The 17,145-nt window shown below is 47.4% G+C and overlaps 2 protein-coding genes across 3 annotated transcripts; one reads left to right on the forward strand and one right to left on the reverse strand.

The window, feature by feature from the left end:
- Positions 1-269: 269 nt before the first annotated feature.
- Ccs (copper chaperone for superoxide dismutase) lies at positions 270-13,411 on the reverse strand. Of its 2 annotated transcripts, XM_036201450.1 has the most exons (8): positions 13,254-13,411; positions 12,899-12,971; positions 8,076-8,213; positions 7,281-7,458; positions 6,805-6,865; positions 818-895; positions 644-747; positions 270-538 (listed from the first exon to the last, which is right to left on the reverse strand). In XM_036201450.1, exons 1-8 carry the CDS (start codon positions 13,290-13,292, stop codon positions 382-384), a joined length of 828 nt encoding a protein of 275 aa, XP_036057343.1. In that variant the 5' UTR covers positions 13,293-13,411; the 3' UTR covers positions 270-381. The 2 variants fall into 2 exon arrangements, with proteins under 2 accessions (XP_036057343.1, XP_036057349.1); XM_036201456.1 differs by lacking the exon at positions 8,076-8,213.
- A 116-nt stretch (positions 13,412-13,527) lies between these two features.
- Ccdc87 (coiled-coil domain containing 87) lies at positions 13,528-16,077 on the forward strand. The gene has a single exon (XM_036178025.1). The coding sequence runs from the start codon at positions 13,528-13,530 to the stop codon at positions 16,075-16,077; it is 2,550 nt and encodes an 849-aa protein (XP_036033918.1).
- The last annotated feature ends 1,068 nt before the right edge of the window (positions 16,078-17,145 follow it).

The raw sequence follows: 17,145 nt of genomic DNA on the forward strand, positions 1-17,145 counted from the left end.
TCGAAAAACCAAAAAAAAAAAAAAAAAAAAAAGAGTTCTTTTAGTTCTATTCAGTAGTAGTGAGGAACTTAGAGAAATCACACACAAACATGTAACTGCTATGGCCCTTTATCATGACTCCAAGGAGGATGAGGAATATTCAGGATATATATATGGACTTAAAGTTAGTTTGGTACCAAATCCAATGGGTAGCTCTGGATGCAGACAGCAGAGAGATTCTACTCACCAAGCAAGCCCATTCAAGGACACAGAGACACAGAAACACAAAGTACTATATGAAAATAACTATTTAATTTGCTAAGGATACAGCAACCCCTACCCTGTCCCCTCTGCGGGTAGACATTCAGCCGGGGGACAAAATAACCTGAGATGAGGCCCTGATCAGAGGTGAGCAGGGGGCTGGGCTGAGGAGTCTTTTCGGCCTTCACCAGCAATGGGCCTGCCTCGCTCCTCCCAGATAGTGAGGCCATCACAGGAACAGATCTGCTTGGGATTCTGGAAGAGGCCAGCAGAGCGTGCTATGATGCCACAGGCCAACCTGTGGAAGGATGTATGATCAGCATGGGCCTTCTCTAGGCCTCCTCAAGGTTCCATGTGCCCTATTGGCACATCAGTACCTCCTGCTGGGAATGGCAAGACTCACCTCTTGCCAGAGTTGCCTGTGATCTTGGATAACGGATGGTTTCCCCGGCCCAGGTCATCTTCTCCCTCATCAATAACCAGGCTGCGGCCAATCACATCCCACACCTTTGAAGGGAAACAAAAGTCTTGACTCCACTGTTCTTCGAGGAGGGCCCCCACATTCTTCCCATCTTACCTTCAGCTGTTTATCCTCTATCCGGAAGGTGGATCGGCCGTCAGCCTCAGCCAGGATGTTGCCCAGATCTCCCCGGTGCTGGAATGAGACCCCACGGGAGAAGGGGAAGTTACACAGTCACAGCTGCTATCGTCTGTCTTCCCAGCATCTGATTCCTCATCCCATCTCCCCGAGCTTCTAATTTCCTCCTGCAGGTGTCGTCTGGAAGGACTCCAAGATCCTGGACACTCCCTTCCCTGGGAGTGAAATCCTGGGCAGAAAGCCACCATGCTGACAAGAACCAGCATTCTCTGTTAAACTCAACTTCTTTCCCTATGAACCCGCTGTCTACCTGGCTTCCATTCCCAATTAGCTAGGTTCCTGTTCCTTCCTAAGCCCAAATGTCCAGTTGCTCTGGAAGCCCTAGGTAAGCCTCCATTCTCCAAGGCTTAAGTTGGCTATGTTTGGCTTTTCTGACCACCACAGTGACCAGCATTACTTTCCTGACTTCCAGCCTCAAGGAACAAGAGGGAAGAAATATGAGTGGGCAAAGAGATGGCTTTGCCCCCTTCTCCCTTGAAGGTCACAAAAAGGTCACAGAGGCTAGGGGAATGACTCAATGGTTGTTATGCAAGTATGGGACCAGAGCTCAGATTCCCAGCAGCCATGTGAAAGCTTAGCACATGACCATAATCCCAATTCTAGGGATGCAGAAATAGGTAGATCCTGGGAGCTCACCAGTCAGCCAATCTAGTGAAAACAGCAAGCATCAGTTTCTGTGAAGAGACTCTGTCTCAAACAAATAAAGTGAAGAGCAATAAAGAAAGAAATGGAAGTCAACCTCGGGCCTCCACACACGTGGACAGGCCTCCCCAGACACAGGACACACACAATGTGTGTACTCCCCAGTGCAGACAATCTGCCAGCTACAGTGAGCAATGTACACACTCCCCGCTTTTAAAAGCAGAACAGAGTAAGGACAACAGATACTGAGTTTTGAGGTAACAGGACCCAAGTGGTAAGCCACAGAAACCTACATCTGTGCAAAAAAAAAGAAAAAAAAATCATTTCCAAACTGATTCATGAGCAGACGCAAATGCCTAGGTTGGAGTGAGCTGGTTCCCAGTCTCACAGCTGAGCAATGAAGAATGTCAATGGCTTCTCTGGTCACAGTGGTGCACACCTTTAACCCCAGCACTTAGGAGGCAGAGGCAGACAGAGCTCTGTGAGTTTAAAGCCAGGGTGGTCTAAACAGAGAGTTCTAGGACAGCCAGGGCTACATAGAGAAACTACATCTAAAAAAATACCACAAATAAACAAACAAAGAACAAATAATCTCTCCCACTCAAAAAAACAAAACAAAACAGAAATTTGGCTTCTACATTATCTGATCTAGAGGAACAGTTGGCAGGCACCTGGCATTTTTTTGTCACACTGCCATATGCTAAAGAGAGTTCAAGGTAGGGAAGATGACAAGGACCTTGGCAACTGTTTCTGGGGTTGAAGAATAAGCCAGGCAGAACGACCTTGCAAGGGAGTCAGGGAAAACAACCTTTCATTCCCCCCCTAACAACTGGTCACAGAGGCCTTCAATGCCACCCCAGGATGCTGGGCCCAGCCTGTACTTTTAGCTCCTAAAGAACCAAGAAGGGAGCTGGAGAGATGGCTCAGAGGTTAAGAGCACCGACTGCTCTTCCAGAGGTCCTGAGTTCAATTCCCAACAACCACATGGTGGCTCACAACCACCTGTAATGAGATCTGGTGCCCTCTTCTGACCTGCAGTCAAACATGCTGTATACATAATAAATAAATAAATATTAAAAAAAAAAAAAAAAGAACCAAGAAGGGTTTCCACATGATGCATGGCAAGGGTCCTTTACATGTCAGAAGAATCCCATAGTATAGCAGAAAGGACTAGAGAGAGTGAGAGGGGAAGGAACCTGGGAGTCTGTTAGCAGGTATGCAGGAGACAGCCAGGCTTGGATGTAATTTCCCATGCTGATTTTATTTTATTTTGTTATGGTTTTTCGAGACAGGGTTTCTCTGTGTAGCTTTGTGCCTTTCCTGGAACTCAGTCTGTAGACCAGGCTGGCCTCGAACTCACAGAGATCTGCCCGCCTCTGCCTCCCGAGTGCTGGGATTAAAGGCATGCGCCACCGCCAGGCTTCCCATGCTGATTTTAATTCCATCTGGACAGGCCAGGTGCTGCTGACACCCAGAAGAAACTTGCTGAATACCATGCTGTCCCCACTACTCCATTCTTGCTCAATTTTAGTCCATTTTCTGGAGAGATGGCTCAAATGGTTTAAAATTAAAATAATTTTAGAGTCTTATACATGCTATATATAATGCTCTACAAATAGGCTATACCCATAACTTTGGGTTTTATTTTTACCTTTATTTCTGTGTGTGTGTGTGTGTGTGTGTGTGTGTGTGTGTGTGTGTGTATATGTGTGTCTGTGTGTGTGTATGTGTGTCTGTGTGTGTATGTGTGTATGTGTGTGTGTGTGTGTGTGTGTGTGTGTGTGTGTGTGTGTGTGTGTGTGTGTGTGTGTGTATTGAAGTGAGATAACTTACAGGAGATAGTTTTCTCCATCATGTGGGTTTCTGGGTCAAACTCAGGTTGTCAGGATCAGCAACAAATGTCTTTATGCCGTTTTGTTTTTGTGTTAGAGATGGGGTCACATGTAACCCTGAGTAGCCTTGAACTTATGTAGCCAAGGCTGGCCTTAAATTCCCAATCTTCCTAACTCTACCTCCCAAATACTGGGATTACAGGCATGTGCCACTAAACCCAGGATAATTCTCTTTAGTTTTATTTCCTTGGCCCCTTCTGATCCCATCCCAAGTGGGGTCTGAGGACAAGGACTGATTTTTGCCTTTAGGGATGTGTGTGCTGTGTCGTGACTTGGCTGGTTTCCCCTGCTGGATCTCATCTCACCCCTCATCTCACCTCGTGACATGGAGAGCTCCTCGTCCTCACCCTTCAAAACCCTTCCTGTATTCACATTCTTTATGATTTACTCACTTTTGTGTGGACTGGATCAAGTATTTCCTGGATTAGATTACAGCATGAATCTGACTTCCATGTTGGATGCCCTCTCATCCTCTCACTCATGTGTCCTGAGAAACACCAGCTGCTGCTGTGTGGTGAGCTGCTCTACAGAGAAGCTCATGTGGCAAAAGACTGATGTCTGGCCAACAGCCAAGGCCTGCCAACAGCAACACTGACTGCAAGCTGCCAATAGCCATTGGGAAGTGGATTTTCCCATTTTGAACTTCTTGACTGAGCTCCAAGACACTTTGAGCCAGAGGCACCCAGGTTTCTGCCCCCGAGAAACTGGAAGATGATAAATGCTTGTCACTTTATGACCCAATATTAGTGGCATTTAATTCAAGGCAACATAACTTACATACTGAGCAGAAGCATGGCATTGTGCAATGGACCAGACAAAAAAACAGTTCTATCCCACCTCAGAGCAGGGTGGAAGAACTTTGATCATTAGAAAAGTGTGGAGCTGGCCGGACGGTGGTGGTGCACGCCTTCAATCCCAGCACTCGGGAGGCAGAGCCAGGTGGATCTCTGTGAGTTCGAGGCCAGCCTGGTCTACCAAGTGAGTTCCAGGAAAGGCGCAAAGCTACACAGAGAGACACTGTCTTGGGGAAAAAAAAGAAAGAAAGAAAGAAAAAGAAACACACAGGCTGCCGGTGGTGGTGGTGCACTCCTTTAATCCCAGCACTTGGGAGGCAGAGGCAGGCCTGGTCTACAGAGTGAGTTCCAGAACAGCCAGGGCTGTTACACAGAGAAACTCTGTCTCGAAAAACCAAGAAGGAGGAGGAGGAGAAGGAGGAGGAGGAGGAGTAAGTGGCAGCTTCAGAAGCCACTGTGTAATTCTGTACCACTCATTAGATGCCAAATTTTGTTTTTATCTAAGTTGTTCTATTAGTAATAAAGACTTGGAAGTCAGATATTGGGGTAAAAACCTGCTAGATCAGAGAAACAGCAGAGGAGCAACCAGCTGACCTTCCTTTTTTGACCAGAGACCCAGCAAGCTTGTCTCTCCACATTCCCCAGACCAAAAAGACCAGGAGTCTCTAAGTACCCCCCCCCCTTCCTGAGCATCTTCTCCGCCCATTTCCCTGGGTCCTCCGTAATTTCTATGGCTAATTCTTGTCAACCAGTCACTGGCTCTGCCCCCTGACCCAAGGTTCATTCTATTAACACAATCTCATAGTTTCACAGTGATATCAAATATCCAGAAACACTATGTATCCCTAATTGGCTTGGTATCACTGGGTAGACTAGGCTAGATTCAAACTTACAGTGCTCTACTTTTCTTTGCCTACCAAATGCTAAGATTAAAGTGTACACCATGATGGCCAGCTCTAAAGATTTATTTATTTTTATTTTACTCTATGTATATATGTCTATATATATGAGTATAGCACATTGTGTATGGGTGCCTGTGGGAGCCAGAAAAGGGTACTGGATCCCCTGGAGCTGCAATTACAGGCAACTGCGAGCCACTCAACATGGGTGCTGGGAACTGAACTCAGATCTTTGGAAAGAAAAGCAAGCATCCTTAACCAGTGAGCCATCTCTCTAGCCCCACAATTCTAAAAAATTTTTATACATTACTGGTTAAGCATTCCTAATTAAAAATAACCTAAACTCTTATCAGTCTTAGAATTTGTAACATCTAGATATGGGATCTGTAACAGGAATGCTCAACTTGTACCACAGTTCCACAGGATTGGGATGCCCAGCTTGTACCATGGTTCCACAGATTTTTGTGCCAGGAAGTTGTGGACTGACACCAAGACAAAACGCAGGACACGTCATCTCAACACTTAAGAGGTAGAGGAAGGAAGATCAAAACTTCATCCTGGGTTACATAACAAGTTTGAGGCCAGCCTGGACTACTTGAGACCCTATCTCAAACAAAATAATAAAATGATAGAAAATTAAAACAATCTTTGGAATCTTGAGAGGATCTAAGGAGGAACTGGGAGTTTTCCAGCTCCTGGAACCAGAATTCACCTTAGGCCTTTATCTCCAAGTACAGGGTAGAGACACACTCCCCTGAGAAAGGAGGTTCTAAGAGATATGCAACAGAGAACTAAGGAACATAAAATCTCTGAGCAAGAAAGCAATGTTCTTGTGTTGGCTAATTTTGATTATATATTTGATTGGATTGACAAACACTTAAGAGATATGTAAAGCACACTTCTGGATGTGCAAACCATAAGGGCTTTGACATAATCAATGGATTAATCCCTTGATACATTCATGATAGCTTGGCATTATTGAGAGATGGTGAAGGGTAGGAGATGGGCCTTGATTGGAGGAAATTGACTCCTGGGGAAATGTCATTCAGGGTAGTATCTTGCCTGTCCTCTTCCTGTGACCCTGTTCTCTGTTTTCTGGCTACCATGATGGGAACTGTTCTCTCCACCACGACCTTCCTGCTCAATCAAACAATGGGATAATTACAGCACAGATACAGTCAGGTAAGACAAGATCACTAAGGTGGCAGGAAAGTCCCTGAAGACAGAAGAATTCTACGGTGGAAAATGAACCCCCACTGTTACTGGGAATGCAGCTCAGTGGCAGAGCACTTAGCTAGCATGTGTGTGGCCTTAGGTTCCATGCCTAGCACTAGAAGAAAGGAAAGGGCTGACGGAAGAGGGGATGAAGGGGGCAAGGAAGGAAGAAGAAAGAAAACGAAAGAAGCCCCAAAGATTTCTGCCAAGAGTATCTTTCTATGCAACCATAGAATTCCCCACTAGACTGTAAACTTCCTCAGGGCAGGCACTGGGCTGTACTGTATTGTATGCCTAGGACCTTGAACATAAGAAGTATCAAGTAAAGTTACTAAGCTAATCAATCAGATGAGAAGGAGAGACCCACACACAAAGCAGTCAAAGTCCAAGACCCAAGAACTGCCTGCCTACCTCTGAGTCCTGGATTCTCTCTATGCCCAAACCCAGCCCAAACCTACACTTACCCGATCAGTGTCCTGAGGGCCCCCATGAGATGTTCCATCAGGGTTAAAATGGTCCCCACAGCTAAGGATGAAAATTAGCAAATAGGTATCCAAATAATAGTGTCTAGGCCCTCTTCTCTGACTACCTTATTCAATCACTCATTCATTCATTCAACAAACAGACCTATTCTATGCCAGGATTTGGGCAAAGAACATAGAAACTAGTACATGGATTATGCCTTCCTTGAGACACGGAGTGGCAAACAACCAATCATGTTACAGAAGACACCAATAGACACGGGGCCTCTCCTCCCTGTGTCTAGAAGTCATCCTCTGATCTTGATTCCAATCCTCTGAGGTTTCCTATGCCACTTAACCCCTTTAAGCCTCAGTTTCCTCATCTGTACACTGGGCCTATGTCTATGTGCCCCCACTAGAGTACTTTTGAGGACAGAAAGTGAAAGTGTGTAGCTACAGGGATGTTACAGATGACTTACCTATTGCAATCCCTTGTGAGATCCCCATACTGATGGACATGGAACCCATGCAGCCCAGGCGGCAGGCCATCAACGGTTCCCTCAATCAGGCAGAGCTCAGAGGTCAGCTGTAGGAAGCGGACCACACCCTGTATGGCGTTCTGGCCCTCCAGAATGGCTACTGCTGCTCCTAGGTTCTCTGCAAGGTATGAAATGCTCACTGTCTTTCCATCTCACCCAGCCCCTGATGGACCAGCCTGACTCTGTTTTAAGATTAAAAGCATTCTGGTTACAAGGTCAAAATAAGTTCACTCCTGTTTTCTGTAAAACTTGGGTTTGACCATGTATTGACCCAGTTTCTGGAATCTGACATGTTCTACACCCTCCACGATGACCTTCACCTTGATAAGACAAAATGTTCTGCCAAATGATTTTTATATATTCTACCAAGTTACCAAAAGCCTTGGAACCCTCCTAGTCTTGCAGTTTTTGGGGGGCTATATAAGCCCCGCTTTTTCTTATGTTCAAAGCTATCTGAGAATCTCGCTTTAGGGAGATAGCCCTGTCTAACAGAAAATAAAGCTTGCTTAATTCGACTAAAGAATTTGGGTAATGGTCTTTACTCTCGTTCCACAGGATTAACACCCTGTCCTTTCAGCAGCTTGGACGGGCAGGGAAGGAATCTCACATAACTTCCATAACTCCCCAAAGTCAATCCAGCCCAATCCTGAGACTCCTGTGGTTAGATTTACACCAGGCCTCGCTCCAGCCCTTCGACCCCAGAGGACAAGGCCAACACTACAAGCAGTCACTCACGAAACTGACTGCTGCCCATGCCCTTGAGTACAGCCTGTCTCCCTGTGCTTTCCAGGAGTGCTTGCACCTCCTGGCTGGGAAGAGTGGTCTGCACCAACACCATTTGGTTCTCCAATTGCACCTCCACACTCTGGACACCTGGTAGAGACAGAGGGAGAGGTCAGCAGAGGGCTAGCATCACATGGTAGCACAACATTTCCCCATTTTACAAAGCTTCATATGGCCAGAGGTAAACCTGGGAGCTTCCTTCTATTATTAAAAACTTAGGTGTGGTATTTTTGTAAGTCTGTGTGTGTGTGTGTATGTGTGTGTATGTGTGTGTGTGTGTGTGTGTGTGTGTGTGTGTGTGTGCAATGTGAGGAGTGGAATTCAAAGGCCTCTCACACACTAGGCAAGTGACCTATCGCTCACTGAGCTACACTCCAGCCCATTTTTTGAGTTCTTATTATATGTCAGATAATATCTTACGCTGGGCAGTGGTGGCTCACACCTTTCATCCCAGCACTCAGGATCCCAACATCTCTGTGAGTTCGAGGCCAGCCTGGTCTACAAAGCAAGTTCCAGGAAAGGTGCAAAGGTACACAAACAAACAAACAAACAAAACCCCCAGATATTATCTTACTTTTTGGTTTATTGAGGCAGGGTCTCACTAGGTATCCCAGGCTGGTCTGGAATTCAATATTTAGCCCAGCTTGGCTTTGAACTTGAGGTGACTTCTCTGCCTCAACTTTCTGTCCCACCACACCTGGCTTATAAATTTTAAAACATAGAAAATTCTTTTCTTCTTTTTTTTTTTTTTTTTTTTTTTGTTTGTTTTTTTGAGACAGGGTTTCTCTATGTAGCCTGTCCTGGAACTCACTCTGTAGACCAGGCTGGCCTCAAACTCACAGAGATCCACCTGGCTCTGCCTCCCAAGTGCTGGGATTAATCTTAAAAGTAGGCTAACTGCCGGGCGATGGTGGCGCACGCCTTTAATCCCAGCACTCAGGAGGCAGAGGCAGGCGGATCTTTGTGAATTCGAGGCCAGCCTGGACTACAGAGAGAGATCCAGGACAGACTCCAAAGCTACACAGAGAAACCCTGTCTCAAAAAACCAAAAAAAAAAAAAGTGGGCTAACTCTATCAGCATTGTTAGTAATGGCTGAAAGCTGAACATTACCCAAATGTCCATCAACTGCCTGAGAAGATATGAAGTACAAACACATGCTGCAGCATAGATGAGGGTGTCATTCTGCTACATGCAAACCAGCCACAAATGGCCACATGTAGTATATGATATCGACAAGAAGTAGACTAGAGGAGGGGGGGTTTGGAATAGGAAGGTGACAGAGGATACAGGATTTCTTTAGAAAGTAATGAGTATATGACCAATAGAGATGTGGGCTGCATAGCTCACTGAATGAATTAACTGAACTGTATACTTCAAATGGGTGAATTTTGTAGCATGTGAATTTTAGCTCAACAAAGCTTTTACACACATTAAGAAAGAGGAGACCAATGCTCCATCCTGAGAGCTGACAATGAACATGTACAATGAACTAGGTCTCTTTTTTATTTAAGATTTATTATTTATTATGTATATGAGTGCTTTGCCTACATGTATATATGTGCACCATTTGCATGCAGTACCTGCAGTGGCCCTAAGAGGACATTGGATCTCCTGGAAGTAGAATTACAGGCCACTGTGAGCCACCATGTGGGTGCTAGAAATGGAATCCAGGTCCTCTGCAAGAGCAGCCAGTGTCTTACCACTGTGACATCCCTCCAGCCCATTAAGCCCTTTTTGATGCGTTTTACCTACACGGCTTCATTTCATAGTCACAGTAACCCTGGGAATTTACCTCTGTTTTACAGATAAGGATATCAAGGCACAGAACAAGGAAGCAATTTATTGAAAGTAGGTAGACTACAGAACTGCAACTCAGTCCAGGGAACCTAGCTACAGAGCAAAAACAATTAACCCAAACCTTCTACTCACCCCTAGCCCAGGCTTCCTAGGACTCCCCAATGCCCCCCACACACACACATTATACTGTAATTACCACCTCACCTGCTCTGACTACAGTCCTCTGTATGTTTTGGAATGGTAAGAGAAAATCTAATGGAGGAGCCAGTCCACTAAAATAACACATTCTGGCCTAAGCTTTTCCAAGATATAGTAGGGGCTGCTACTTCCTATAAAACATTCTTGCTGGAAAAACAGACAAGCAGGACTTCAGTTGGACAGAGTAATTTCAAGGCTTCAGCAGGTTTTCTTAGGAATCAAAAAGAGACATTTTTTCTTTTTTCTTTTCTTTTTTTTTTTTTTTTTTTTTTTTTTTTTTTTTATTTGAGATAGGGTTCTCTTGCTTGTGCCTGTCCTGGAACTCACTCTGTAGACCAGGCTGGCCTCAAACTCACAGAGATCCACCTGGCTCTGCCTCCCAAGTGCTGGGATTAAAGGCGTGCGCCACCACCGCCCAGAAAAAGAGACTTATGATAACCATGTTTTCTGGTCTGAGTAAGTGAACCAGTTTGGCTTTCTCATAGCTGGGCAGGAGAGTTTTGAGCAAGAGAGTTGCCCAAGGCCTTGGGAATGAGAGCCTTACTCTCCTCTCTGGGGCAAATGGGAGGAGCTCCAACTTCACATCTGCCCTACAGTAACTGTGGCCTCTCTTTCTCTCTATCAAAGCACGGATTGGCCATACTCCAAAAGCTACCAGTTAAACAGAACCTCTGCTCCGCTGGAGACACTACCTTCTGCTAGTGCAGACTGAACCAGTCAAACAGAGCCTTTGCTCTGCTGGAGACACTACCTTCTGCTAGTGCAGACTGAACCAGGGATTTAAGAGGGCATAGTTACAAAGCATTTTGCTCTGTCCTTCCCACATCAAGAGCACAGTGTCAACTCCTCCTGGGAGTTCTTGGGTCTCGGAACAGACCCTATGCCCAGGCCAGACTATCAGAAAACCTTATCTGCTGTATGTGTAAAACACATTCAGGCCTCAGCACTTATCCTAGACACCCCACTTCTTCTTAGCCTGCTCAAGAACCCTATCTATGGGCTCCCTGTTTTCTTTGTTGATGCCTTAGTACAGCAGTTCTCAACCTTCCTAATGCTGCATGCAACCTTTTAATAGTTCCTCATGTTGTAGTGACCCCCCAACTATAAAATTATTTTTGTTGCTACTCCATAACTGTAATTCTGGTACTGTTGTGAATTATAATGTAAATATCTGATATGCAACCCCTGTGAAAGGGTCCTTCAGCCCCCAAGGGGTCACAATCCACAGGTTGAGAACCATTGCTTTAGTATCTTGCCAAGGTGGTTTTCTTTGTGTGTATACATGTGTAGTATGCACGCAGGTGTGTATGCATGTTCCAGAGTCTGGGGGCATATACTAGGTTGGTGCATATGGAGGCAATATGTCTTCCTTGATTGCTCTCTTACCTTTTATATTGAGGCAGGTTCTGTCACTTGAACCCAGAGTACACTGATGTGGCTAGTCTAGCTAGCAAGCTTGCCCTGGGATCCCCTTCTCTATCTTCTGATTGCTGGGACTACAGGTGGGCTGCCACCCCTGTCTGGCATTTATGCAGGTGCTGGGAAATCTCGTACTGATGCAGCTAGCACTTTTACCAGCTCAGCCTAGCCCCAGCAGGTAAACTAGTTTTGGCACAAGAATGACAGCTGGAAGCAGAGAAACAACTCTGCAAAGTTGTCCTGTGACCTCCACATGCATCAGCCCCTCCCACAAACACATCATGTACAAATTCACTACCAATAAATCTTTAAAAATCAGTTCCAGGCTGGGCATGGTGGCACACATCTTTCATCTCAGCACTAGGGAGGCAGAGGCAAGCAGATCTCTGTGAGTTGAAGGCCAAATTGGTCAGGACAGCCTGGGCTATGTATAGAGAGACCTTGTCTCAAAAAAAGAGAGAAAGAGAAAATCAGCTCCCCAGTCTCCCCCTAGTATGCCTCCAGGCTTTTCCTCTTACAATCCCCTGAGATTGTGGGCGGCGGTGGCACATGCCTGTAATCCCAGCACTCGGGAGGCAGAGGTAGGTGGATCTTTGTGAGTTCGAGCCCAGCCTGGTCTACAGAGCGAGATCCAGGAAAGGCACAAAACTACACAGAGAAACCCTGTCTTGAAAAACAAAAAACAAAAACAATCTCCTGAGATTAACTGGGCTCTCACTACATGCTCAAGACTTGCATCAACGAACTCATTCTTCATGACAATTCTGAGTTATGAACACCATTCAAACACTGTAGAAACAGAGGCACAGAAAGGAAGCATGAGCCAGGCAGTGGTGACTCACGCCTTCAATCCCAGCACTCAGGAGGCAGAGCCAGGTAGATCTCTGTGAGTTCAAGGCCAGCCTTGTCTACAGAGTGAGATCCAGGACAGGCACCAAAACTACACAGAGAAACCCTGTCTCAGAAAAAAAAGAAAAAGAAAGCCATTTCCAGTGTCCTGAAGATGACTGCCTTTCATCTTTCTAGTTGTGCTAGGTTGCAGACTTCCTGGCTTAAGCTCCCTAAGTTGGGCCAAGACTGCTGTTTGCTTTATCAGAACAGCAAGACCTCAGGAGTCCCTCAGACTGCCCTCGATAGGAGGAGCTATACTCTTGCGGCTCAGCGGGCCCGACAGGCAAAGTTAGAGACAGCTCTGGCAAGGCAAGCTTGAGGCCTGCACTCTAGGCTCTGCCTCTGGGTCTCTGTGTGACTCCGAGAAGTTTCCTTTCGTTCTCTAAGTATCTTTCTGAATCTGCATAACGGGAATAAGGCTAAACACAAACCTTTGGGCTGATCCCAGAAAGCTTTATTCTGCTCTTACCTGTCACCCCTTGCAGGGTCCTGCGCACCGAGTCCACACAGCTCTGACAGGTCATCTGCACTGCAAACTCCAGCTGTAAGGGCAGCAGGGCTAGGTACATGTCAGGCATTATCCTGATTCACCACCTTCCCTCTGGGCACCCGTCAAACATGACTTCTGTTCACATTCCTTCACTATCTCATGAGCATTCCAGGATGGTGGTCTCACCGCCCCACACCCACAATGCAAGAGGCAAACCTATCCTTACCCCGGGATTTCATCCCTCCCCAAGAGCCTGCTCTTTCTTGGCTTCCCAAGATAACGAGCACCCCAAGGGCTGAAGTTATGCGAGGCTCCACACGAAGCTTCCACTCACCGCGCACATTGTCCCACCGTCCCCGGAATCCGAAGCCATCTGGGATGTAGTCAACTGCCTGAGCAGCAAAACAACTAGGGTCCAGAGACCAACACCACTCAGTCTTGTGGGGTGGGCGGAGCCTCAGGAGCCACCCTTCGCTCCACCTCCTTGGCGCGTGCGCATGCTAGGCCTAGGCCTACCGGCTGCGCAGGCGCATTGATGCCATTGGCTCTGGTTCCCTTAGTAACCATTTGGCGTCCTCTACCGGCTCAGCGGCGCCACCTGCGTAAAGATGGAGCCACAGAATCAGGAGCCCGACCTCAAGCTGGTTTACCACCGGTTGCTGAGTCCGCTGTCGCTCTTCCCCCGCAAGGCGACACCTTCAGAGCCTCCGAAGAGACGCTCGCAAGAGGTCTCGACTTTGCAATCTGTCCCGCTCGCGAAGCTAAAAGTGGGGCCGTTGTGCCGCCAGGTATCGAAGCGGCTAGCAGGCAGCGGGCGGGCGGCGCGGGTGACTCCCAAGGATCGACTCCGACTCACCCAGGTTATCCTAGAGGAGCTGAAGTGCAGCTGGCAGGAACCTCCTACAGAACCTATTTTGAACTACGAGAACAACCAGAAGCTGCGGAAGCGTTTGGAGTCCTACGTGCTGATCTGTAGCGAGCAGCTCTTCATACGCTACCTGCACCTGCTGGTGACCCTGCCGGCCACTAGGAGGGTCTTCACTGAATCAGCCACCCTCAGCCGGTTGGCAGCCAACCTTGCCAGGGATTGCACAATCTTCCTCACCAGTCCCGATGTCTACCGCTGCCTGCTGGCTGATTTTCAGACCCTGCTGAATTTAGAGCAGACCCAGAGAGGCCTATCCAAGCTTCGCCCCCCAGTCTGTCCCCCTGGGACTTTCAAACTCTGTCCAATCCCCTGGCCCCACAGCACCGGCTTGGACCAAGTGCCATGCTCTAGCCTGAACCTGAACTACCTTGTCCAACTCAGCCGCCCATGTGATCTCCCCAGTGAGCCTGAACCTGATCCAGTGAAGGAGCTGAAATCTATTCCCCAGCTAAAGGGTAAAAAGCGGCTCCTCTGGGTGCCCTCCGCAAAAAAAGAAAAGGAAGTTGAAGTGAGTTCCGCACAGATGGTACCACTGCCTAGCCATTCTCCTCCTGGCAGTGAGATTTCCCACTTCCCCACTTCACCAAGGCTCCTGAGGGGCCAGTCCATGCCCTGTCTTCGTGAAGGGTGGAGTCTGGCAGATGAGTTGGGTCTCCCTCCTCTCTCCCCTCATCCTCTCACCCCACTGATCTTGGCTCCAGAGAGTAAACCACTGCTGTTTGGGGACCTGGCGGCTGAGGATCTGAAGCAGAAGACAAAGATCATGGCAATGGAGTGGGCTCGCTACTCACCACTGGAATCGGGCCTGCCGCCACTCCTCGGGGTCCTTACTAGGCGCCTAACTGCCCAGCACCACATAGAGGACCTGCAGCAAAAGTTGAAGAGCCTGCAGGAAGAAGAAGCCTCCGGACAGTGGGATTTCCGCCCCCCCAGAATCACTCCACTTCACCCACAGCCAATGACTATTACTTTGAAGCTACAAAATCAGGTCGTGGTCCAAGTAGCTACTGTGCAACTCTCCGACAGATGCTTTTCTGACACTTTCCACGTTGAGGGGGCTGGAGTCCTATACAACCATCTGACTGGGGAACTGGATTGCAAAGCCATCGAAGAAATGGATTCTGACCGTCTTGTTGGCAATAGCACCAAAGAGGTATACAAGGAATTGATGAGCCGAGTCTCAACTAGTCACCTCTCTTTTGATGAAGGACCCCAGATTGAGCCCTCGGCAGATAAAGATTGGTCCATCTACCTGTCCTCTGCTTTTATATACCAAGATAAACATACCCCTGTCATCAACCATGATCTGGTTGGACTTTATTCCAAGAGATCAAGCACTCAGCAGTTGTGCCCCGAGAAGACGCCTTCTCCCACATTACTCCAAAAGGGCAGAAGCTGGGACAAGTGGTCAAACAAGACTATATGGATGAATTGGTGGAAAGCCTCTGTGTCTTCGGAAGACTACTTAAAGTTCCTCATCACTCAGGAGACGGATTTCCTCCATGTCGTCTTCCAAATGTATGAAGAAGAGGCTTCTGTGGAGATACCGGTCCCTGCCAAAGAGTCCCTGGAGATTCAGCACCCTCCTCCCCTGCTGGATGATGAAGAGCCAGACTTTGTCCCTGGAAAGTGGGATTGGAGCTCAGTGATAGAGGACAGCTCAGCACCTGGGAAAGCCCACATCCTAAATCTGCAGCAGCGTCTAGAACGACTGTGGGTCGTGTTGGAAGTCCCTGACCAGAGCCGGCTGAACATGGTCATTAAGTACAGCTCCAATGCACGCCTGCAGCAGCTACCAGCATTGATCAGGGCCTGGGAGCGGGTCCTGAAGCCCATTCAGACACGGGAGTTGTTGCTAGGGAGACTGGAGTGGTTTGAACGACAAGCTTCCGACCCCAACCGGTTCTTCCAAAAGCCTGATTTGATGCTGAGTCGACTCCTGGAGGAGAATCGGATCCGGAGCCATATCCGAAGGAAGCTCAGTCTAATGGAGTCTTCTTTGATTTCCTTGCTGGAAAAGATAGAGTTAGTGTTTGGGGAGCCAGTGACCTTCAAAGGGCGGCCTTATCTAGAGAAGATGAAGCAGGACAAAGTGGAGATGCTCTATTGGCTCCAGCAGCAGCGGCGGGTTCGCAATCTACTCCGGGCCCAGAGAGCCTTCCACCCCATTCTCACAAGAAGCCGCAGCCAGGCTTTAATAGCTCCTGGGAATAGTCCTATTGCCCGCTAAGGAGACTGAATATCCTCAAAGCCCTTCCTCACCCCCAAACACCCAGACACTCACATAGACCTCTCAATAGCTTTAGAACAACTATGGATATTTCTGCAAGGGACTGAGTTCTTTGTCTTGGCATTCTAGATAAAAGGATTCCCCAAACCTGGTATTCCATGTATGTCAACAGTGCTGCACAATACATCCAGAATCCCTTATCAGGTGGTCCCTTGGAGTTCATTATAACAGAGAAGGTCAGACAGAGCAAGTCATGATCTTGAAAACAATTCAGTTTAGTATCACTATCTTGCTATATTAAATTGGCTGATTAGAGCTCCAAGTCACTCTTGTTTAGGCTCAATAGCATAATACTTAAGTGCTACAGCTCCGATATTAACAGATGTATGTAAATCCTGACTGCATGGCTTAGGTCAAGTTGCCAAACTTCTTGTCAAATGAGGAGTTAGGTCCTAGTTGTCACTTCTAGTGTTTACACATTGTTGGCCCGGCTGAAACTTTTTTTTTTTTTTTTTTTTTTTTTTTGAGACAGGATTTCTCTGTGTGTATCCCTGGCTGGAATTCACTCTGTAGACCAGGATGGCTCGAACTCAGGGATCCGCCTGCCTCTGCCTCCTGAGCGCAGGAGGACTAAAGGCGTGTGGCACAACCACCAGCTTAAAACACCCTTAATTAGATTTTTACCTGTTAATAAAAGCACTTGGTATAGCAAAGTGTGTACTGAAAAGTAAGTTTCTGGGGCTGGAGAGACAGCCTCGTGGTTAAGAACACGTACTGCTCTTCCAGAGGACTGAAGTTCAATTCCCAGCATCCACATCAGGCAGCTTGCAACCATGTGTAATTCCAGCATCTGACACTCCTGGCATCATCTGGCACCTGCACATATGCACACAGACATACACATGCACACTCAAACCTAAGTGGTGGCGGTGGCGGCGGCGGTGCACGCCTTTAATCCCAGCACTCGGGAGGCAGAGGCAGGCAAATCTCTGGGAGTTCCAGGCCAGCCTGGTCTACAGAGCAAGTTCCAAGACAGCCAAGACTGTTATACAGAGAAACCCTGTCTGG

This window comes from Onychomys torridus, chromosome 1 (genome assembly GCF_903995425.1).
Source record: "Onychomys torridus chromosome 1, mOncTor1.1, whole genome shotgun sequence".
NCBI lineage: Eukaryota > Metazoa > Chordata > Mammalia > Rodentia > Cricetidae > Onychomys > Onychomys torridus.

Excerpts from the sequence above, each read along its gene's own strand:
- Ccdc87 (XM_036178025.1), top strand. The coding sequence starts at position 13,528 with ATGGAGCCACAGAATCAGGAGCCCGACCTCAAGCTGGTTTACCACCGG.
- Ccs (XM_036201450.1), bottom strand. The coding sequence starts at position 13,292 with ATGGCTTCGGATTCCGGGGACGGTGGGACAATGTGCGCG. Across the intron at positions 8,214-12,898 it reads GACCCTGCAAGGGGTGACAG|GTGTCCAGAGTGTGGAGGTG; the intron begins GTAAGAGCAGAA and ends TGTCTCTACCAG. Across the intron at positions 6,866-7,280 it reads CTCACAAGGGATTGCAATAG|CTGTGGGGACCATTTTAACC; the intron begins GTAAGTCATCTG and ends TTTCATCCTTAG.